Here is a 22454-nt window from a genome sequence, read left to right as displayed (position 1 = left end):
TGCTTCCGCGTCGGTGAATCTTTATTTTTTCTACCTATACTTCCGTCCCAGATTGCCCAACTGACCCCTTTGATGATGACATTGATATTATTACCTGGATCTGTATGTACAAGCACGGTAGATTTGCGCCCTACTCACGGTATAATAGCATAGTATTATTATTATTATTATTATTATTATTATTATTATCATCATCTGATTAATACATGAGTATTGACTAAGGTATTGCGCTTGATCATCTGGACAGAAGGAAATGGTATCCGTGCGAGCAATGAGATGGTAGAGTGCAGGGCCGATAGTAGCCGTGGAGGAGTAAGGGTGGCGAGAAGGGATGGTTGATTGACAGCGAGGAATGAGGAATGTACTTTTGTGCATGATACGCGCGGAGAGGATAGGAATGTGGGAATACTTTCAACAATTCTTATCTGGGGTAGATAGAGGGGGGATGGACTTACGTGGAATTGGAATGGATGATGCGTAATCGGATGGATGGAGAGTAGATAGGCAGACAATCTGTACTCTATACTGGCTTATGCATCTGCCTGTTGCAAGATGTTTCAGCCATCACCACGGATGTCTAGTAACTGGTACTCCATTAGGAGTTATAGTTATGTATGCAAGTACGTACTTCATGCCACGGAGATCATAATTCCCTATGCTGGTATACGTATGTCAGACACAAACCAACCAACATGGTTGCATTACAGTATGTAGTAATTAGCAATTAGCAATTAATGGTATCATGAAATGATATGACAGCAAACCCCATTACCCATTATGACAGATAGAACCACCAACTAGTGGATGAATTATTGAGAGACAAGCAACACAACGGCAGAAACTATCGAATCTTGTCTTGAATTTATGGAAATGACAATTGCTTCTTTCTTTCTTTTTTCTGCTGATTATTTCCCCTTCCCGTTGCGGATGGATTGGGTGGTGGGGAGGAGGATTTCCTAGTTTAGTGTCTGGGCTCCACCCCACCCATCCTTTCCCCCCACCAGATACTTACTGGATTAGGATTAGTTGCCAGTGGTGGTGGATGGATGCCAAGGGGAAGGGAAGAGGGGATTACCAGTTCGTATGGTATTTATAGTATCGAATTCGCCAGAATTGCCTCGAAGTGTGTAATTGGGGAGTTATGTATGTATCAGATAGTTGGAGATGCCAATGCTGGGCAATTAACAAACCAATCCAACAAAGGAGAGAGTTTTTGGGATGATAATGGATGGTGGAGGGTGTATCATCACTACTACTACTGGACTAAAAGTACTACAAGGTATAGACGCACGAGCAAATTCCCCGAGTGGCTTCCTTTCCGATGATCACTTCTACCCTTCCATCAGGGATAGGAATTGATGGACCGGACTATCAATTACTTGTGGGTGTGTATACTTGGGATATCACCTTGAATTATTCTACAGTATTGTCTTCCATTTTCAAAGGGAAAATAAGATAATCGGTATTATCCAACGCCCCGCCGAGGCTGAGAGATTGTCGTCATCCGGTCCGCCCGCCCAGAAAAGTGAACCCGCCCGCTTGCGTCTTCGCGACCTTCTGTCTCTCTCTGTCCGTGTCTTTATCGCATGTACTCAGATACTAAATTAATATATTAACTCCCCCATCGTCTCCGCTGTTCCCGGACTGTCCCTTGCCCTGCTCGTTCTTCTCCACCTCTCCTCCATCCTCCATCCTGTCCCTCCCTCCTCTACTCTCCCACTCTTCCCTCCCTCTTCCTCTTTTCTTATCAACTGCTTATCATGCCACTCACCATCCTCTCTCAAACACAACTCCGGTCTCTCCTCCTGTCGCTCTCGCGCGACCAGATCATCGACCTCCAGCAGAACCTTTCCAACGCTCTGAGGGACTACTCCACCGGTAGCCAAGAAAAGGGCTGTGCGGCCGCCTACCAACCCACGCGCACGGCCATTACCCGTCAGAATGGTTGCACCACTCTGTTCATGCCCGCCAGCACGGGCAACACCCTGGGCATGAAGATGATCTCCTTACAAGATAACGGTCAGGCCGGCTGCTCCGTCGATCCTGCTTTAGACTTGTCCTCCACAGCCTCCCGGACGTCCTCCTCCAGCCGAGTCAACCAGCGCAAGTCCATGTCCTCCATCTCCTCCGAAGGCAGTGAACAATCCATGTCCTCTCAAGAGGACGACGACCATACCTCCTCCTCTCCCTCCTCCAGCAGCAAATCCCTGACCCCCGGCTGCGTGAATCAGCAACCCATCGACACCGGTTTGTCCAACACCATGGGGGCCTGGCCCGCCGCCGGCTCTCGCGATACCTCCCCACAAGGGACGGTGACACTGATCGACGAGACGAGCTTACCCTTTGGACTGATCAACGCTCACGAACTCACCCCCTTCCGCACTGCCCTGACCGCCACTATGACCCTCAACAAACGCAAGCGCGTCCGGACCGTGGTGGTATTCGGAGCGGGCAAGCAGGCATACTGGCACATTCGGCTGGCGCTGATTCTGCGTGGAGAGGGCATCAAACGGGTGTATATTATCAACCGATCCTTTGACCGCGCTGCCCAGCTGCTGCGTGATATCTACAGCCCCGAGAACGCCAGCTGGCGCGGCGATGTGAAATTCTCCGCTGTCAGCACGGACTTTGTCGAGTACGACCGCATTCTGCACGATGCGTTGCTCAAGGCAGATGCGATTTTCTGTTGCACGCCCTCGACGGAACCGCTCTTCCCTGCACACATCCTCACGTCGCGCGATGGACGCCGAAAGGGCCGTCTGATCAGCGCGATTGGATCATACCGGCCGCATATGACGGAGCTGCCACCTGAGTTGCTGCGCGACGAGGTGACGGTGCACAGCTCGCATCGGCATTTCCACAAGCATGTGCGACGGAGTGGCGTGGTGGTTGTGGACAGCTTGGATGCGGCGCTGAAGGAAGCCGGCGAGATTGTGCAGGCGGGGATTCGGCCGCATCAGGTGGTGGAATTGGGAGAGCTGCTGATTGTTCGGGATGCGTCGCGCGGGGAGGGCGACAACAGTGAGGATGGCAAGAGTCTTCGGGACTGGGTGGAGCGCGGCAATGTGATCTTCAAGAGCGTGGGGATGGGCTTGATGGATCTGGTGACGGGCGGCGATCTGGTGCGGCTGGCGCGGGAGAAGGGAGTGGGCACGACACTGGAGGAATTTTGATTGCTTTTCTTTCTTTTCATGTAGTAATTACTTGAAACTCACGATGCGGGCACCGGGAAGGAGGTAATTGCTGGACTATGATATCCATATTCAATTCAATCATTCATTCTATTTTTATTCTATTCTATTGTTCATCCTCTTTCTTGAATGCTCACTAAAATATCAAGTAAATTAGAAGTAAATCAGAGAAAATAGGGTAAGGAATGGACTCCCAGCCAATCAACTCCCCCAATTTCAACTAATTTGCTGACCGCCCGGAACATGACATCAACCATCGTCTCTCTTTTCTTTTCTTTGGGCTTCATTTCTTGTTCTGCTTCTGCTGCTTCTGCCTCAGCTCACTGCAACTTCTGCATCTTTCGTGCTGCCGCGGGGATCCATTGGCACCCCAGGAACATGTGGCCACCCAGTCGGACAGCACCCGAACTGGGCTGATCTATTTCCTGCAGCGCCGGTGAAAGCAAAAGTGAGTTTCCTGCAGGCGCCGCGCGATCGTCAAAAACCCAGTGAGGGGCAACTGCGCATCATCCCACACAAGCTCATTCTTTGCCCCCCACTGTGTAGATACTACGATTTACTAGTGACTATTTACTCTTTCTTCTTTCCTGCCTCTTGCTTTCTCTTCCTGCTCTCTCTTCTTCCCCTTTCCTGCTCCAAGTCAGGTTTCAGTCAGCAACTATGCGCCATCACGTGTGCCATCTGCCCAACGGGCTGAGCTTCACAGTCTCCCCCGTCTTCGGTGGCTTCACCTTCAAATCCAACGATGTCAACTCCAGCCAGTCCATCGTGCCTCCTGGCTGGAGCATCGTTCTCGCAACCAACCGTCCCGACCCCGACACCACAGACACCAACGATGAAGAGCGTGGTCGAGCTCGCGGGACTGGCGATGATGAGCAACGTGCCCGCCTTACTCGTTTCACCACCCCCACCCTGCGCGATGACTCCCTCTACATCTCCTACATTGTCGACCCACCCAGCAGTGACTACAAGCCGGTCAGCTCCCCCACTCGCCAGATCGCCATGATGCTCTGGGTCACGCTGTGGTGGTACTTCCACGAACCCCAGCCCGACCGTCGTCTGCAGACTGACGCCTCCGCCAATACCCCGCCTTCTGGCCAGCCCAGAGGCGACTGGCGCGTTAACATCAAGCGCGAAGGCTTCTTCAAGGGTCGCACGCTGCTACAGAAACTCGAGCGCATGGGCCTCATTGCCTCCGAGGACTCGTCCGTCGGCGCTGAGCCCTATGACCCGCAATCCTGGGCCAACATGTTCGTCAGCCGTCGCAGCTTCTGGCAGATCGACCCCCGGCTGTTCGTCTTCACCATGAGCCCGCAGGCCATCCCCCAGTCGGTGTCCGGCTCCCCGTTTGTCCAGCGCGTGGCCTCGCCCTCGCGCGAGAGCTTCAACCTCGCCCACACAGCCGGCCAAGAGGTCGCACACTACGTCCCCAACGAAGGTCCCTTTGCCTCTACCAGCCATCTGCCCACATACTTCCCTCCACCTCCTACCCAATACACCTTCACCAACGGCATCCGACACCCCATCCGCCCCAAACCCCCGCACCAAGGCGACGTCTTCTACATCCGTTACATCCCCAGCGTGCAACAATACCTCTCCTTCCGCATCCCCTACATCCCCCCATCTCACAAAAACCCCGCCCCACGCCCCAATAACCCCACACCCAGCCACTCCGCAAGCCACTCCACCAGCAGTCTCGACCAGCCCTTAACCGCAGGGCCGTCGGACCTCGACCTGCTGCACAAATGGATGAATGACCCCCGCGTCAACGCCTCCTGGGGCGAAGCCGGCCCCATCGAGCATCAGGAGAAATTCCTGCGCACTAACCTCAGTAGCAAGCACAGTTTCCCCGTCATCGGCTGCTGGGACGGCAAGCCATTCGGCTACTTCGAGCTGTACTGGGTGAAGGAAGACCGGCTGGGGCCGTTAATTGGCGGAGCCGACAACTACGATCGAGGCATTCACCTGTTAATCGGCGAGCAGGAGTACCGTGGCCCACATCGGGTGCAGATCTGGCTGAGTGCATTGGTGCATTATTGCTTTTTGGCGGATTCGAGAACTCAGACGGTTATGTTGGAGCCGAGGGTGGATAATTTCAAGTATGTCCCCACTATTCTACCATCACTTAATGGAGGAAGATACAGGTAGAGATACTAATGAGTGAATAGGTTGATTACGTACCTTCAGGAAGCAGGCTTCTACAAGGAAGGCGAGGTTTCGTTCCCGCATAAACAGTCGGCTTTGATGAAGATCAAGCGGGATACGTGGGAGTGTCCTGCTATTTAGATTCCTATTCCATAAAAGGGTGTTAGTTGAAGAGTGGTGGCTACGACAGAGGTAAGATATCTCAGCAGAATCAGGATGGATGTATCGTCAATACTAACCAGTCGGCAGGAACTGTGTTGCATACACAAAGTGAAAAATAAGTGAAGAGCAATACACTTTATATGTAGTGAAGAAAAGAAAAGAAAGCCGAGATAGGGTGCAGAGCGGGAGTTGTATAGACGAATACTTGTACTACCTTTTTCTAGAAGCAACTCTTCTCTTCTTTCCAAAGGTGTTTGGCATTTGCATCTATTTAGGGTTATGGGTATGGTATATGGTTATGATATGGTTGCGATGCGGATCAACTAAGTACCTCTACTTAATCTTACTGTTGAACTGGATTCCTGCGGGAATCGAGCGACGTTCTCTTTCAATTTCAGATCGAACTTGGCGCCGCTTTTTGCTCAATGAGTGGCCCGGAGGATGGGAAGAGCACAAAAGTGCGTGTCCTGAGCAATCCCTGAACGATCACGAACTGCTCCGGGCGTAAATAGTAGAGAAGTGACTGTTATGTTGACCGCTTGCTTGAGTTTTACACGATCTAGTCATAACGATCCGAATAACATGTGTATATCTAATATCCAAATCAAATCCCCAGTGATAGCATGTCCGCACTGCAGGTAATCAGAAGGTGATACAAAAGATCTGACATACTAGTGTATCTTCCAGGCGGTCACCAATCCGAAGCGGGGGTTGACAAGTGCTGCGGCGAAAGAATCTGCTGTTTTTGCTGTTTTTCTAGTCTGCTGCTTGGCCATTGCCGCCATCTACACGAACCGAGCCCTCTGGAACCAACTGATAATGGCATGGAGAAGATTTCGTTTTGCTTTCCAGGAAGACCGGGGTACTACAGCATAGCGAACAAGGTTCGAGATGAGCAGCCTATACAGCCCCGTGGCATTTTGGAACTTGGGAAACAGGTCTTCTAAGAGGGTGAGAATCTCTAGATATGTGCTCGCTCCTCGGCTCTGTGATCGGAATATCGCTCGAGAAGTGTATCCATGCTGCTGACGGAGTCTCGCCGTGAATCTGAATCCTCCACTGCCAGCGTTTCTCCCTCTGCGGCGCGACCGAAGTTGATCTCGGGCAGGACTGGCGCCGAGCTCGCCGAGTCCTGCCACGCAGATGGAGGTGAATGAGACGGAGAGATGGGACGAGAAGATGACGATGATGAGGAAGAAGAAAAAGAAGAAGAAGAAGAAGAAGAAGAAGAAGAAGAAGAAGAAGAAGAAGAAGGTGGAGGACTCTTCCAGCTCCGCAATATGACATCCCGCCCAATGTCCACGCCCCACCGCCACGTTGAGTTCGCGCCTTCAGACGAATCATCTCGCCACCAGCCGAGGGCTGCGGGCTCGCGCCACTTCTTGACCTCCTGCATGTCTGTCACGCGTTCCTGCCGAAGGCGGCGGACGATGCGACTGTTGGCCAGGAGGGAAAAGCGGGCAGCAATGGACCCGGGAGCGTTGGGTAGGATTGCCTGGCTTGGAAAGTGGTAGAAGACCAAGAGCGCCAGGCAGGCCTGGACGGCGAGAAGGGCCTCGAGGGCGTAGGTGTTCGCGGCATTCTGCCGCACACGGGGTTGCTGATAGATGAACGTTGCGGGGAGGGTCTGGTTTGCCGGCGGAGCAGTCGCGGGGTTGGCGGCATAGGCCCGGAGTTGTGTAATCACTTGGGTTACATATGCCCGGTACATATACGAAGCCGAGTCTGCAAGTCCCTCTACGTCGAGCAGCCGGGACAGATTACCGACTCGGTACTGCGCATCCGTCGCGAGCAGTTCAAAGAAGTTCCGGCTGCTTGCATGCGTGGGCCACAGTGAGTTCCCTGACAATGTACCATCCCGGTATTTGCCCGATGCGTATCGCCTATATGTTACCTTTGGCGGTTGGAAGTAGTACAGATCTTCGGTTGGGTAGGGCCGTTCGTATATCACAGACTCAGGCTTCACGGAGACGGGTCTCCAAGGGAGTAATTGCACTCCCCCGCCGATGGAGGCTTGAGTTGGTCTGGCGAACGAAGCAGTGACATTGACTACGCTGACATTTCTCGTGCAACTGACTGCTCTCAGAGTGGGCAATGTGACATTCAAAGAATCCGCGGTAGCCGATGTGACCGGGGTGGTGGTAGAAATTGGCGTCACGTTTTGGAATGACGAATAATCTGCTAAGAGAATCACATACTCAGGGTCAGTTTCGTATTCTCGAGAATCCTGGCTGACAATTCCGATATAAGAAGTGATCTCGGATCCAGCAGCGACCCCCACGTTGATGTTAGTAAAAGAATTACTATCGAATGACTTGGAGCAGTGCTCCGTTGAACAACTCCAAGTAAACCAAAGGAAACCATTGTCAGTAGCTGATATCGATATGTTGAAGTCCGCGGGCCCAGTCTGTTCACACTCAATATCAACTGCGAAAGCCGAAACACGGGCCTCGACCATGCCGTCAGACATATTATTCCTTTCGCCCGCTACTGCTGTCATGTTATCCAGAACAAGATTGTCGATGATACCCGAACTGGGATGGAGGCCGTAGTTAGGCGTGCTTTCCCATTCTGCGGATTCGGAGGCTGCTTTGATTATTGAATCAGAACCCCAGAAATTAGACACCTTGTCTAGGGCTGTAGTCATGCTGATGTCTAGCTGAATACTCACAGACTCAACAGCGACAGTGTTCAGTGGAGAGAAAAGGCCCGCAGCAACTAATTTCATTGCAGGGATTGTCAAGATGTTTGCAGCCGAGGCTAGAAGTGTGATGTGGATTCGTCCAGATCCCAGCCCAGAGAGCCGCCCGAGAAACGAAAGGTCATCTATAAAGATGCTTCGTGTGTTGGGCCTTTTTCGAAGCACATTAAATGGGGCTAACGTCTGGGCGGCGCTATCGACTCCTGCAAAACAATATCCAAAGAGCACTAGAATGGTCGAAGCTGAGAGTGTAAGGGCTGCTGAGGACACTCGGGTATCTATACAGACCCCATTGGTTCTGTTTGAGACCCACAACATGACACCAAGGCCAACCATTACTGCAACGGCCGCTATCAGAAGAGAAATCTTAAATGTAAACCGTAATGAGGCTGGCCTCCAGCCTTTCGAGACATTGCCCAGTTCAGTTGCAGGGCTGAAGTCCTGATTTTTCGGTGCAGGCTGATAGGCTGCTCTGGTGAGAGACCGTGAATCTAAGGCAGTCATTTCCACTTGATCTGAAGGATGTACGTGCTGCATTATCACGCCATAGTCCTCATCGATGTTGCGTTGCTGTAGGGTGAACTGTGCATTGCGCAAGCCCGCAGCCATCGACTCCGCCGATAATCTAACTTGGTTCGTCATTTCTTGCTCAGTACTTGTTTTGGAAACTGAAAGTATGAGACCTGCAGCGGCCAACGGACCTGGATCTCGCTTGAGAACAGTTCTTGGACGAAGCCCAAGAGTAAAGACAAAAGCTAAGACTCCCACTAAGGCCAATAAAGCTTGTAGTGTCCTCAGCACAGGAGTCCTCACTAGTATTTTCTGGTCAATCACGTTTACACTCCCCGATATTCTTTTCAAGGTACGTGTTCGTGCCAAAATACTGATAACCTCGGCCCATATCTTGCCAGCTAGGTCTACTGCTTTTGCTTCAACAAGGCTGAAGTCAAATGCAGTTCCTTGAGGCTGGCCTCTCACTATAACCTGCATAAAATAGTCGACTCCTCCGCCTTCTCTAGTGACGCCCACGGCCGACGTAATGTTAGACATGTTGGCCACGGGCCTAGTAGTTAAGTCGTAGTAAAATCCCCGAGTTAATCCCTCTCCAAAACGCTCCATAGTCCCCGGATCCAATGGATTTTGTAAATAGATCCAGAGTGCCTCAGTGCTTGTTTTCACGTCAAGGGGTTCCACATCAGATATGGGCGCAAAAGCCATGATTTCTGAATTGGTGCTGTTCACGGATAAGCTCATCCGCTGGCTGGTAAACTTTGGAGAACAAATTGACCCGTTGTAAGACGAGCTATTATAATCGTTGTAATTCACCAGAATCCGCACATCACGGTCTCCATGGTCGGAGCATTGAGTGATATTTAGCCAGGCCTGTGAGGTCATATACCAAGAGAAGGTAAGAGACCCCGTGCACCCCGCAGCTTTGAGGTCATCTGTGTCCGCGGCCCAGCTGTCAGCTACGCGGGTGTAACGGAGCGGCTGGCAGCTCATTGTTGCCGAAACTGCGTTGACCTCGGCGGTTAACGTGGCATTTAGCGTACTCGAAAAGGTAAATTGATCGAAAGCATAGTGTCCGGTTGTCCATGTTGCGCGCGGGACATCTCCAAGCTGTTGAGAGATTGCGCGAGCATATGGAGCTTCGCCGGTGGAGTTCCAGGGTATATTCAACGACCCGTTGGCCATAGCGAGTGGATGATTCTCGAAGTTGAAACTCGAAATCTGTGTAAATATCTCCGTTGTATTTCTTGGTACGGACCAGTCCACGTATACCAGAGAGTTGGTTAATGGTACAAGTGCGCCACAAATGAAAGCACCTAGAAGTCCTATTGCGACTGGCCAGTGTTTTCTCCGTAGTGCACTGAAAACCGCCACAATCTCCAGTTCATTGGTATAATCAAGTAAGATCGAATCTTCGCCCTTCGCCCACTTCTTGCTCATATTGGCCCACGGGGTAGCTTTCTTCAAATCGGAGACGATCCCTTTGAAGACAAAGCCAAATGCGATGGCACCGAATGTCGGCAGGTATCGAACAAGATTCAAGACAGTTCCATTCTGCGGAGATAAGACCCACGTCGCGCTGACATGGTGTAGAGCCTCCAAGGCTGCAATCATCCCAAAAGAGAGGACCGCCAGGGAAACGAGGGTCGGTGGTCTTAACGCTGGCGGTATCCATTCTCGATGACGAGTCTTTGTGGCCATCGGGGACCTTTCGAGCCCCTTTGCTAAGGACGTCGATGTGGATGAAAAGAGCATGCAAGGGTGAACGGTGGGTTCCTAGTTGAGAATACAGAGGTGGCTCAATAATAAATAGTGCCCCGCAGTTTGGAGAGAACAGTTCGTTGTGCTGCTCTTTTCCACAGCCTTGTATACCCCCTGGTGATTAACCGCCGTACCCGCGAATAACCCTAGCAGGATAAATTTGGTCATCGCTAGAAGATATGACCTAGGCATGATCAGCTGGTATTTGGAGGCTGTGTGTACTGTACCTAGGTAGTCAGATTTTTCCTCACTGCCCACAACTTTTACAAACCGGTGCCCAAGTGGCTGGGTCATGGTGTTAGCAGATTGGCTAGCAAGACTGCAGGGGCTGTGTTTGCTTATCGACAGAGAGCCTCGTCTACCAGGGTCTGTGTGTCTCCTTTTCGCCATTATCTAATCCATTTGACTGCTCCATCTCAGATGACACCACTGCACTTCCCAGTTATTCCAGCACCAGTAAAATTCTAGGTCTCCTTATAATATTTCTGATAGAGTATGGGGAAATAACCGTGCAATAGTACGCCACCGGATGGAACACAGCCATGAAGCATATGCAATAATCCTCCGGGTTAAAGCGCTGTCTCCGCCGTAGGTGAGACTGCACCCAAGCAAACGGATAACAACAGCACAGCACATAGCCAGTCAAATGAGATGGTCAGCCATCTAGGCGCTAGCAAATCACGTCAACCTGTCATACGGGAAGAAGGTTGAAGGGCAGGAGACCCAGAAAGCATTATAAGTCAGACAGCGGTGCTGTCTTATCTCCTCTGGCAGACAGACTACAGAGTAGAGATGAGACTGGACTAAACCAAGTCAGCGCAAAGCACTCTGCCCCCATCCCCAAGAACATTGGAACCTATCTTGTTGGCCCTAGGTGGTTCTTAGCTAGTAGCTCCTCAGACAGTTTCACATAGCTGACTTCATCACTCATCCATGTTCCCGCGTCGTTGACAGGTAGTTAGATTTCTAGACCTTATAGACGTTTCTTGAATTCAAGAATGACATTAAACCATGCATAACCACATAGAACATACACAGAGAAGCAGTATAATTCCCGGAACATCATCACCGTATACCCCCACTCACCCTAGTCATAAGAGAAAGGAATCACAGGAAGAACCCAAGAAGAGAAAAGTGAATAGAAGAAGAAGAAGCTAATACCCCCACATATCCCCGTCATCCCTGACCAAATCATCCTCATTCAAAACTTTCAACCCGCTCTCCTTTTCCGCCCTTCGTCTTTGCCTCTTCGTAATCATCGAGCTGGGTGTCAACGGCGTCACTGGCGTAAACGGCATGTACGGACTATACGGCGTGGGCATGCCCGTTCTGGGCCCGTTCAGCTGTTTCATCGGCCTCTCCAGCACCGTGAGTTTCGTGGCTGGCGCGCTCTGAAGCGGGTAAGCGTCACGGAAGGGTAGCGATGATGATGGACTGCGGCCATGGTGGGTTGTGTTGCTCCCTGTGGGAGTGGTTAGGGTTAGGGGAGGAGGGACGGGCCCGCGGGGGGATCTTTCTTTGGCGCGGGGTGGTTCGAGACGGGGAGTTGGGAGGGGAGGAGGAGGTTGGGTGTTGATTTGGGGAAGGGATGGTTGTTGTTGCTGCTTTTGTGCAGTCATTGCAGGTGTTGCTACTGGGAGAGGAGGTGCTGGGGGTCGGGGTGGAGGATTGTAGTGTCTTGGGGTTAAGGGGGGTTGATCGGCCTGGTAGGATGGGGAGGCGACGGGGGAGGAGATGGAAAGTTTGCGGAGAGGGAAGGGTCGTGGAGAACGCAGTTTGCTGCTGTTGCTGTTGCTGCTTGATGATTGCTGCTGGTTCTGCGACTTGAGGTTGAACAGCGAAAGGGAGGAGATGCGGGAAAGCCGGCCGCTGGACCGCGGGCTCAGTGGAGAGTTGTTGGAGGAGACGTGTGAGGAGCGATCTGTGAATGGGTTCGTGGGGATGCTGTCTGGAGAGGGAATCTCTTTCTCTGCTGCTGCTGCTGCTTCTGCTACAGCTTCGTCTCCATCGGAGGAGTCCTGGTTGGCACCCCGAGCTGCGGCGGCAGCTTCTTTCTGTGCGTCATGCTCCATCACGGCAGCGTAGAGCATCTCCAAGTCCTCCTGAGCGCGCTGGCGGTCAGTTGCTACGACGGATTCGTCGATCGTGGCGACGCTGGTGGTGGTCCCTGAGGCGTGGGAGCGAGAGCCCTTGCCGAGGCTACTCCAGGACCGGCTGAAGCTTCGAGGGCCCGGGCTGGGCAGGTTGACGGAGATCGGGGTGACAGGGCTGGGGTCCATGCTGGGAGGCGGCTTCACGGGCTTCATCATCTCGACGTGGAGTGAATAGTTGGAGGAGAGGACGGCTCGTCGCAGACGGCGGCCCACGAAGAGGAGCAGCGAAAGAAGTATAGCAACGAAGATCACGTATGCACCGACGATGCCTCCGATCTGGATGGCCAGGAGCGATTCGTCCACAGCTGGAGTGATGGGATAACTGTTTCGACGGACAGGATTCAACTGCTCCTTGGATACTGAGCCAGCAGTAATGAGGCGGGGAAGGAGCGCAAAGAATAGCAGATAGGGCATTATTTGAGGCCGGGATGAAGCTTTGTGACTGCAGACAAGGTGACGATTAAGTAGCACCTGCAGACATATCGAATCTGGTCTGGAGGCTGCAAATCCTTGCGCAATGGAAGAGACATGATGGAGGAAAAGAGGGGAGGAGCGGTATATTGAGAGGCCTGGGGGAGTTGATGTGATGGTGTGAAGAGGTGATCTGCTGCGACGGCCGTCCCTCGTCGGTCGTTGGTCAATTTACGCGCCGGCCCTGCATGCACGGCACACTCCATCACATCGGGCGGTTGACTACTGGCAGTTATGCTCGAATCAATCCCCGCTAATTTAGCGCTTTGTGACAGACGGTAGCGGCATGGATTGGATAGGGTTTGTCTGTGCCCGGGGCAAACTACAGGGTCTGTTCCAAGCACATGTTCCCAGTATGCAGGTATCACTATTGTCGAGTCACAGCTTGAATCAAGTCCGAGTCATTTCCGCTGACTACCTTATCAGACAGGCTGCTTTGAGAAGGGATTCTAGCAAACCTAAAAGCCCTTGCTAAATGCAAATAATCACCACTCGATGGTTGGTTGTCGGTTTGATCAGCCCGTGGACGTGCGAATTGCAACGGCAGCTTCATGTTGCTGACGAGATGTTCTCCACTAAGTAATCTCTGTGGTTGCTCTGACTGGTAACAAGGATATTACAGATCGTCGCCATTGGTACTTTTGTGTTTTGTATTGAAGCTGAGTGGGCTACTGGTCTTGCGATATGTTGAACGCAGGTTTCAGTCAACCAGATGTATAGTATGGGGTCACTATCGTATAGATGACCCCTAAGAGCGCACTTCTAGTATGCTCTTGGTCAGGAGTTAACAGATAAACTCATTGGACTCATAAACCAAACATGAAGACGAGATTATCATCCTACCGAGAGTTCTAGAGACTGGTCTTGTGGTCTTGTGGTCTTGTCTCTCACTTCCCTTTCTACCCCCTTTCCTCGCACACTATCCCCAGGACCTATGAACACTATCTGTTCTCAACCTATGCTTCAGATGATATTGAAAGCTGAAATGGCAGTCATCCAAGGCTCTAAGTCTAGTCTCGACAGTTGAGAATGAGCAACAATAACTCACCACATTTGGTACTGACTGATCATGTCCAGCGGGACCAGGCGATGTCTACTAATGATATTCATCATGTTCTGCTATGCTAACGCTTGGTATGGAATGAAGGTGCCTTTGCATCGGAAACTTCGCACACCAGACGGAATATCCCACTCGACGAGGGAGGACTGGTTTAGAGATGCTCTCCTCGTCTCAACAGTCGCACTCGTATGCAGCTTTGCTTCTTGGCTACTGGGACTTTATCTTATACATCACGCGATGCAGTCTTGGTGGTATGGTCAGATATCATTGGTACTGGGGATTCTCGAGACAGCGATTGATGTGTTGTTGGCGGTCGTTTGGATTCGTGGGTTGCATGTGGTGTGGCGCTGGGGGTACAGGTTTAGAAATTGGCGCCGCCGCCGCCGTTGAAGGCTTGGGTTTGATGGGGTTGTTGACGATGATGTTGTGATAACATTTATAAGTAGCAGTCTGGTAGTATGTATTGAGACGGGGACTTTGATGCTCGGTATCGGTTGAGATAGCGGGATATTGTTAGCTTGAATGGATAACGTCGCTTTAGATAAATACCTTGTCTTTTGGTCATGGAACCATTCAGATCTATTATGCAGGTAGTATCATACACAGCGCATCATCTTCATTATATACAAGGCCCCTGACTGTCTATTCCTTCTTCGAGAACAGATCGCGCCAGAATTCTTTGAACCCATAGCCCTTGGCCTGATCCTCCTCATAGACACGCACCTTACTCGATGTGCTCAGAGACTCCAAAATGTTCGCAGCTTGAGGCCCCGAGTTCCTTGGACGAGCTCGTTCGGTTGCACGCCGCTTGATTTCCTCCGCCAAGCTTGGAGCCACTTCCGCATAACATGCAGCTAGCTCCCGCTCAAGATTGAGGTACGGCTTCTGTGCCACCGGAGGAGCCTGGAGATTGTAAGTCCGAGTAAGTGCATTGAGATTCTTGATCGTCAGTTCAAGAAACGAACGCTCCGTGTTCATATATTGCGGATCACGCAGAGGCGTGACATAGGGCAAAGGCTCTTTTTCCTCTTGCGGCTCTGATACCGCACTATCAGAGCTCTGCGCAGCTCCGTCTGAAGAGTCCAGCCCTCCAGCATCACTCGCACTATCGCTCTCGCGGAACATCTTCTCTATCTTGGCCCTTTCTGCCAGTCGAGCCTCCGCTGCGGCATATGCATCTGCCCGTCTCATCTGCACATCCAGAGACCCTCCTTCGCTGGCGATCAGCCGGGCTGCATGTCGTCGCCACTCCGCTCTCAAGCGTGATCGAAACCGATCAACCTCCCTAGCTAGGTCCTGTTGTTTCTCGATCCACGGCGGCACGATCTCCTGCTTCTGGATCATCTTGTTCATGAAATACTCGGTCGTATCGATGAACGGACTATTGGCTCGGTGATCCGTCTCCGTATTCACACCCTTGCCCCTCTTTATCCTGTTGAACTGACCACGCGCCATCGCATCCTCGATCCGCTCGTTCGCAAGCGCCGATAATCCCTGCAGCGTGGCCGGCATAGGTCGTGCTCCGGGGGAGAACCGTTCCCGCATCTCTCGGCGCATAGCTTCACGTTCGTCCTCGGAGATCCCCTCACTCTGGCTCAAAGAATACGTTGCCGTGCGCTCTCGGGCTTTCGCTAGACGCACGCCAGTGGAATCTTTGGGCTTCGGGCTGATTCGCATATCGACCGGGTTTGGCTGGGGGATCTTATATGGTGTGCGTATGCGTTTCTTGGAGTCGTCCAACATTCGTAGCGTGATGTCGTGGGTGGTTTCTGTTCCGGTCCATGCCTGAGCGCTAGCGATGTCTCGTGTTCCTTGACCTGCGCTTGACTGGGACTTGTCAGTAACCGATTGCCATCGAAACTGCGATACGTGTATAGCAAGCATACCGGCATATCAACGATAGAGTGCGCGGCCGCGTACTCATTCTTGAAAGCTGCCGCCGCCACCCTCTCCTCCAGCTGTTGCTTCAGCTCGTCCGAGAACCCCGCCTGTTGCATGTTTCTCTGCGCGGACCGGCCTCCTTCCAGCATAGCCTGCTCTGTCATTTCCGACAGTCGCCGCGCCATAGCTCCCTGTTCCTCTTCTTTCTTCGACTCATCCTGTGACTTGATATTCTCATGCTGCTCGCCCGGCTTCGAACCCGCCGCAGTTCGCCGCACGCTCCCCACAGAGAAGCATCTCGATGAGGGTATAACCTGACGTCTCGGCGCACATACCGGAGCGACCGTATTAGTGTAAAAAGTGCTCACATGCCTTCTGCTCATTTCTGTCTCCGATCAGCGTTTCAAAAGCAATCTTCCAATAGAGTAAAAGCTGAAGAAGCAGAGGCAAACCAGTTTAGTTATCAGCGTGAACTCGCCGCGGTGATTACATCAGCCAGACAACTTCCGCGGCGGGCAAATCGCCGAAAAAGTCTTGGCACCTCCGAAGCCTTCAGTCAACTTTTGGTTTGTCCGCATCGTCACTCGGCTGCGTGGTCGCTATCTCCCCCCCTCCCCCTTCCTTCCTTGTACCTTTGTTTTTGAGAGGATTCAAAGATACCAATTGCAACCATGCCCGCGAAAGCTGTCTCTACCCGCCTTAACCCGGTCCGTCTGCAGTCCATCCCTCACCTGCGCGTCCGGCGTCCGAACACCAATGAGCCGAATACCTGCGTTGCGGTGATGTCGTCTATGCTGAGTGAGTTCTACAACATCCCCCAGGGAGCTCGGTGTGATTTGAAGTACGTGGCTAATATGATATGACTTCGATCAGGCTGCTGGGCATCCCAGGGCTACACCCACGAGGGATGCGCCGTTCTCGAACAACAATTGAGATCTTGCATGGATGCTCCTGTACGTTTCCCTCCACTTTCTATCACTCTCCGCCGTTGGAAAATACCTCGATGCTGGATTATATATGGGTTCTGGACCGTGCTAATCATACCATTTCCCACCAAATAGAAACCCAAGTCCCAGAAGCGCAACCCCATCAACTACCACCTCATGAGAATGTTCCCCAAGGTCGTCGGCCCCAAGAAGAAGGACGGTGTGTTGGGTTAAACTGCCAAACAATATATACACTACATTATTTGCGTGTGATTCCAATACCTTATTTCGAGCGGCTGCATACGGGCATACGATTTACCTACTACCAACCGTCGTCGAACTCTCGCTCTTTGTCTTGTCTGGCCTGATATGATGGATGAGTGGACGGTGTGATGGTATGGAAGTGAAGAAGTTATTCGCGGAGGGGGAGAGAGAGAAAATATTCTTTTTATTATTCTGGAGTTTCGGGCTTGTAATATCGACTACCTACCGCAAACAGTTTTGATTGTGTGTTGAGGGTAGGTGGGAGGGTTTCTTTTTGTATATTATTATGTGGATGTTGTATGTTATCAATCACTTTCGAGTTATTTTGGTCCGTACAATGCTCTGTAGATTTAATTACTGGGTTTGCAGAAGATAGTGAAGAAGTACAGGAAATCATAAACTATATACTAGAATAGCTACCAGAAAGAAAACATAGAACTACTACGCAACAGACTCGAACTTCAAGACCAGCTTCTCCCCCCTCGGCTTAACCGTATACGCATCAATAGCCTCAATATCCTCATCATCAATGATAATTGTCGTATAATTGGTATAGATAGCCGCGACTACCAATTTCATCTCTATCAAAACAACTGGTCAGCTTCATCTCATCAACCACCCCATGAAAGGTATACATACCCTGCAAAGCCAAATTACTTCCCACACACATCCTCCCCCCACTCCCAAATGCCCAAAACCACCGCCTCCTTTCCTCCAGCTCCTCCGACGAATTACATTCCTTCAGCCACCGCTTCGGCTGCCACGTCTCCGGCTTCGGGAAGACCTCCGGGTTGCGATGAAGCGAGTACGCCTGCGCACTGACCCGCGTGTTCCCGGGGATATCGCTATACCCGACTAGCGTGCATCCAGAGGACGGGGTGACTCGGGGCTGGATACCGGGGATTGGGGCATGCAGGCGTAGGGTCTCTGTTACGATGGCGTCGAGGAGGGGTAGGGAGTCGATGGATTTGGGGGTGGGGAGGTCTCGAGAGGATGATGGACGGGGGTACAGGATCTTAGGTTCTAGGGTGTGGAGCTCCTCGCGGAGAGAGGACTGGAGGTCCGGGTGCTTGGAGAGTTCCCAGAAGAGGTAGGTCAGGGCTACGGCGCTGGTTTCGTGGCCGGCTGTGAGGTGGTCATAGAGTTCGCAGGCGATGTCGAGGCGTTGTTGCTCGATGAGCTTGGGGTAAGATGGTGATTCTTTGGGCGGGAGCTGTTTGGATATGCTTTGCTTGAGTTGCTTGTAGACCATGGGTTCTGTGTTGAGCTGGGTCGAGGTGAGGCATTCGTCTGCTTTGTCGCAGAAGGATAGACCCCAGGCGTCGAGGACTTCGTTGGCTTCGTCGCACCATTTGGGGATTAAGCGGAGGCCGAGACGCTTGGCCCATGAGACGAGGTTGGGGACTTCTTGGTGGTAGAATTCGAAGGGCTTCCTGCTTTGGTAAAGGCGGAGGGTCTTGCGCCGGAAAGAATCGTCCTGAAGGAAATTGGTCCCGTTGGCTAGGCCGTATAGGTACGCGGAGACAAAGTCCATTGTGATCCCCTGGTCGAGGTCGTGCATGTCAATGGGCGAGCCTGAGGAGGCGGCATCTTGGATGATGGGGAGGAGACGATCGAGCAGGATTGTCTCGGAGATGAGGTGGATATGGGGTGAGGATTGCAAGAATGACTTGCTGTAAATGTTGGACAGCATTCTTTTGCGGGTGGAGTGGGCTTTGTTGTTTGTCATGGTGAACATGCTAACGGTTCTACCATTGTGCGGATTATACATGTCAGTATAGTCGTCGCATGCACTCACTGTTGGGGCTACGCTTACCCAAAAGAGCCAAAGACACGAGGGTACCATTCGTGTTTCTCATACCCACCCGTGTAGATAGACTTGATGCCCCCATCGACGCAGTTGACGGAGACTTCCGATGGTGCAAGCCGGACAATAGGCCCTAGTCTTTCATGTGCGGATTGGATGGTCCTGTTGTTCTGTGCCCTATACCGTTTCCAGATAATCCATACTGGAGAGATTGGAGCTGACCAGTGCGCATTAGGTATCTTGGACAACGGAGAGAGAAAGACGGGGTATATAATCAGTTTATAGGCCAGTAGTAGGATGCACAAGCTGGCTGCGGCGAAAGTAACGGCAGAGACCGCCATGTTGCGTGGTGCTTCAAGATATAGATGTTTGAGCTGATACACAAGTCAAGGATGTAATTCCCATCAACGCTGTGCTCAAAGAACGCGAAATCCTCAAGATGTCATATGAGCAATAAAGTAAGTTTCGGCCGACTCCGCAAGCTCAACTTCTGGCGTACCAGGCAAACGACGAATAAAGAGCTACTATAACTGAGCCAGGAGGATTAGGGTAGAGGTGTACGCCACGCAGAGGAGGAATAAGCACCAGAATAGATGGAAGAGGCATACTGAAGCCCTGGATAGGCCCAGATATATAGCCGAAGAGCCTGAGTCACCGAATGATGGGGTAACATCGTCTATCTCCAGCTTCTCCAACTCCTCATAAATGTAATTGGCTTCCACCACTCAGATAGTCTGGATTGCCGATAAGTACCCAAAGGAAGAGCCGAGGAGCCGATAAGATAAGTACCGGATGACATAAGGCTCTCCAGCCACATTTCTCCACCGTTCACATCAAACATTCTGTGCCATCTCCCACAGCATCGCATCTAGAATTTATGAATTTATATCTGGGGTGTCTACTTGTCACTAGTCTATTCCCCGGCCTAGCAATCATATATACATCAAAGAATGTTGATACACGGGTCACGTTGATGGCCTCACGCACTCTGCAGATTACCGCGGCGATAGATCGGACGGGGCGCACAATGTCTTGAATCGTCATGGCGAATCCTTCATGCCACCACCACCACCACCTCGCCTTTCCTAGAGCATTCCCTTGTCGTTGTTTAGATCAGTAAATGTGTGAATATTTCTCTACATCCTCGTGAATTTTGGCAACTCACTTGACTAACACGGGTGATGCCAGAGATTTTTACGTCATCCCTGTGAATCATCTACTTGAGCATATAAGACTGTCTTAAATTTGGCATCCTGCCCCTCAACATGCTTGCGCAGCTTCCCCCGGAAATCATACAGCTTATTGCAAGCTATTTGCCATCTGCCAGCACGTTGGTGAACCTATCAATGACCTGTTGGCGTTTACGACATGTTGTCGCTGCTCAAGACTGGCGCATTTTTAGAACCTTTGTTGAGACCAAGTTCCCTGGTGTGGAAACTCCTGAAATCTGGAGAGAAGCAGCCCAGGCACTCACATCTCGGTCAAGAGCATTAGACAAACATGCAGTTGTCGGAAGATTCGTCGTACCAGCCGCAGAAGCAGTCAAGGTCGGATCCCATAGTTCCACACGAGGGGACAACCCTACTCACGGATATCGTCCTGCTCTGGACTCGTATGAAGTCTGGAATAGCTCCTCGTGGAACGATCGAAAGGAGGTGCTTGCCTGGGGTGCGGCAGACGAATTAGTTCTGCGCATCACCGAACCTGGCCCCAATTCGAAGGGGAAATGGGTTGTCTTCAACGATCTCGACGACATCAGCAGCCATGATGACATATGTGGTGTCCATCTTCTACGTCCTGAACATCCTTCCAAGGAACCTGAGACTGAACATATAGTCGTTGCACGAGTGCGCGGAGAGCTTTTCCATCTCTCTATCGACCCTAATAGCGCGTCTCACGTATACAAGCAGCGGTTCTTGACCTCCGGACAAGGCATTGAGCGAACAGATATGAGTGACGGAAAGGACCCAATCTTATCTGCCCACTTGAGCGACGGGTCGATATCCTTCTTCACTACCACTTCGGGAGAAGAGATAGTCCAGCCTTTCGCTCGTCTCAATGCCGACACTGGCGACGATTCAAACCTAAGTTCTCGCCCCACGTACCACAAGTTCCTTTCACCTACACTCTTCGCAGTCGGCACAGGAAGCGCCCACGAAGCGGTGATTATCTCCACCATTACACCGCAAGGTCTATCACCCATTCGTGAGCTCGATGCGGAGTTAGTGGACTTCGAGCGAGTCAATCTCCATACGCCCATCAGACCCAACGTCAACGCCATTTCTCCCCTCGATCCCACCGGCCAAGTCTTCCTCGCAGCCTGGGGCGATAGAGCCGTCAGGTAAAACCACCCCCCAACCCCCATCATTCCACCCTCAGACTAACACGCTCAGACTGCACGACCTCCGTTCAGACGACGAATACGAAAAGGTTTACCGTGATACCACAGACCAAAACCCCATATACTGCATCCACCCCTTTGGCCACGACCGCTTCGTCGTCGGTTCCGGCGGTGACGCTCTAGTCAAGATCTTTGACCTGCGTATGCCAAAGAACGAAACATACAGCTACCGCGATGCACGGCTTTCCTCGACCCTCCCCAACACCAACAACGAACCAATCGTAAACAGCCTCTCAAACCTCTCCCTCACCCCTTTCCCCCGCAAAGACATCTCCATCTTTCTCTCCGCCCACCCACCATCCAGCCGCACCCAAGGCCGTCGCCGCCACAACACCCGTTCCTACCGTGGCGCAATCTACAGCATGAGTTCGCCCTCCCCCTCTTCACCAACCATCTACACTGGTGTCGCGGACGGCGTCGTTCGCCTTGACTTCGCCTCCACGGATGACTTCTTCGGCCCTTGTCAGAACTGGTACCGGGAGCCACTCCTGCTCTCTAACGACGTAGGTCTCGAGAGCACTGTTGCGCACACCCGTGCCGCGGATAAAGTTCTTGAGTTATCGGGCTACGAGCGCCCTGAGGACACCACGTCTTCTATCACTTTGCGCAAGCAGCAGCCGTTTGGGTCCGTCGGGGTGGAGGATCGTCTTGCGGAGGAGGTTACAGGGTGGGATCGGAGGTGGGAGAGGTTGGAGAAGTCGGGGTCGTGGAGACGGGTTGATGATTTGGTTGAGTAGTTGGTAATATGGAGAGGATGTTGGATAATTGTGAGAGAAAGCGACAATAGGGCTTGTCTGTGGTGTGGTGTGTGTACTGAATGTTGTTTACCGGTGTTGGGTTGTTTGGAGACGTTTCAAAAGGCGACTGGTTTAACTAGATCCGCATGAGCTATGCATACTTGGACTGGGTTGTGGTCCTTCAGCTGGATTTGGGGACTGATTGCATAGCACGATGCGTGGATAGATTTGAATTGAGCATAGCAAGAGGCTAATATTTACGACCTACCGGATGTACGATTACT

The 22454-nt window shown here is 51.8% G+C and overlaps 8 protein-coding genes across 8 annotated transcripts; 4 read left to right on the top strand and 4 right to left on the bottom strand.

The window, feature by feature from the left end:
* Positions 1-1760: 1760 nt before the first annotated feature.
* Positions 1761-3173, top strand: AKAW2_20500A (putative proline utilization protein PrnX-like; the record flags this gene model as incomplete). Its single annotated transcript, XM_041685220.1, has 1 exon — positions 1761-3173. The coding sequence occupies one exon, from the start codon at positions 1761-1763 to the stop codon at positions 3171-3173; it is 1413 nt and encodes a 470-aa protein (XP_041539326.1).
* A 678-nt stretch (positions 3174-3851) lies between these two features.
* AKAW2_20499A (GNAT family N-acetyltransferase) lies at positions 3852-5477 on the top strand (the record flags this gene model as incomplete). The annotated part of the gene is made up of 2 exons (XM_041685219.1): positions 3852-5290; positions 5360-5477. 2 exons carry the CDS (start codon positions 3852-3854, stop codon positions 5475-5477), a joined length of 1557 nt encoding a protein of 518 aa, XP_041539325.1.
* A 982-nt stretch (positions 5478-6459) lies between these two features.
* On the bottom strand, positions 6460-10410 carry AKAW2_20498S (DUF3433 domain-containing protein; the record flags this gene model as incomplete). Its single annotated transcript, XM_041685218.1, has 1 exon — positions 6460-10410. One exon carries the CDS (start codon positions 10408-10410, stop codon positions 6460-6462), a length of 3951 nt encoding a protein of 1316 aa, XP_041539324.1.
* Positions 10411-11624: 1214 nt separating this feature from the next.
* Positions 11625-13037, bottom strand: AKAW2_20497S (uncharacterized protein; the record flags this gene model as incomplete). The annotated part of the gene is made up of 1 exon (XM_041685217.1): positions 11625-13037. One exon carries the CDS (start codon positions 13035-13037, stop codon positions 11625-11627), a length of 1413 nt encoding a protein of 470 aa, XP_041539323.1.
* Positions 13038-14796: 1759 nt separating this feature from the next.
* On the bottom strand, positions 14797-16418 carry AKAW2_20496S (DnaJ family domain-containing protein; the record flags this gene model as incomplete). The annotated part of the gene is made up of 2 exons (XM_041685216.1): positions 14797-15981; positions 16041-16418. The coding sequence occupies 2 exons, from the start codon at positions 16416-16418 to the stop codon at positions 14797-14799; spliced, it is 1563 nt and encodes a 520-aa protein (XP_041539322.1).
* Positions 16419-16706: 288 nt separating this feature from the next.
* On the top strand, positions 16707-17195 carry AKAW2_20495A (mitochondrial 37S ribosomal protein mS37; the record flags this gene model as incomplete). The annotated part of the gene is made up of 3 exons (XM_041685215.1): positions 16707-16833; positions 16909-16988; positions 17097-17195. The coding sequence occupies 3 exons, from the start codon at positions 16707-16709 to the stop codon at positions 17193-17195; spliced, it is 306 nt and encodes a 101-aa protein (XP_041539321.1).
* Positions 17196-17666: 471 nt separating this feature from the next.
* AKAW2_20494S (cytochrome P450) lies at positions 17667-19373 on the bottom strand (the record flags this gene model as incomplete). The annotated part of the gene is made up of 3 exons (XM_041685214.1): positions 17667-17806; positions 17865-18973; positions 19042-19373. The coding sequence occupies 3 exons, from the start codon at positions 19371-19373 to the stop codon at positions 17667-17669; spliced, it is 1581 nt and encodes a 526-aa protein (XP_041539320.1).
* A 924-nt stretch (positions 19374-20297) lies between these two features.
* Positions 20298-22170, top strand: AKAW2_20493A (F-box/WD repeat-containing protein; the record flags this gene model as incomplete). Its single annotated transcript, XM_041685211.1, has 2 exons — positions 20298-21373; positions 21426-22170. 2 exons carry the CDS (start codon positions 20298-20300, stop codon positions 22168-22170), a joined length of 1821 nt encoding a protein of 606 aa, XP_041539319.1.
* Between the last annotated feature and the right edge of the window lie 284 nt (positions 22171-22454).

Source organism: Aspergillus luchuensis, chromosome 2 (genome assembly GCF_016861625.1).
Source record: "Aspergillus luchuensis IFO 4308 DNA, chromosome 2, nearly complete sequence".
Classification (NCBI taxonomy): Eukaryota; Fungi; Ascomycota; class Eurotiomycetes; order Eurotiales; family Aspergillaceae; genus Aspergillus; species Aspergillus luchuensis.
Note: the sequence above shows the minus strand (reverse complement) of the source record. Positions and strands in the feature narration are given on the sequence as shown.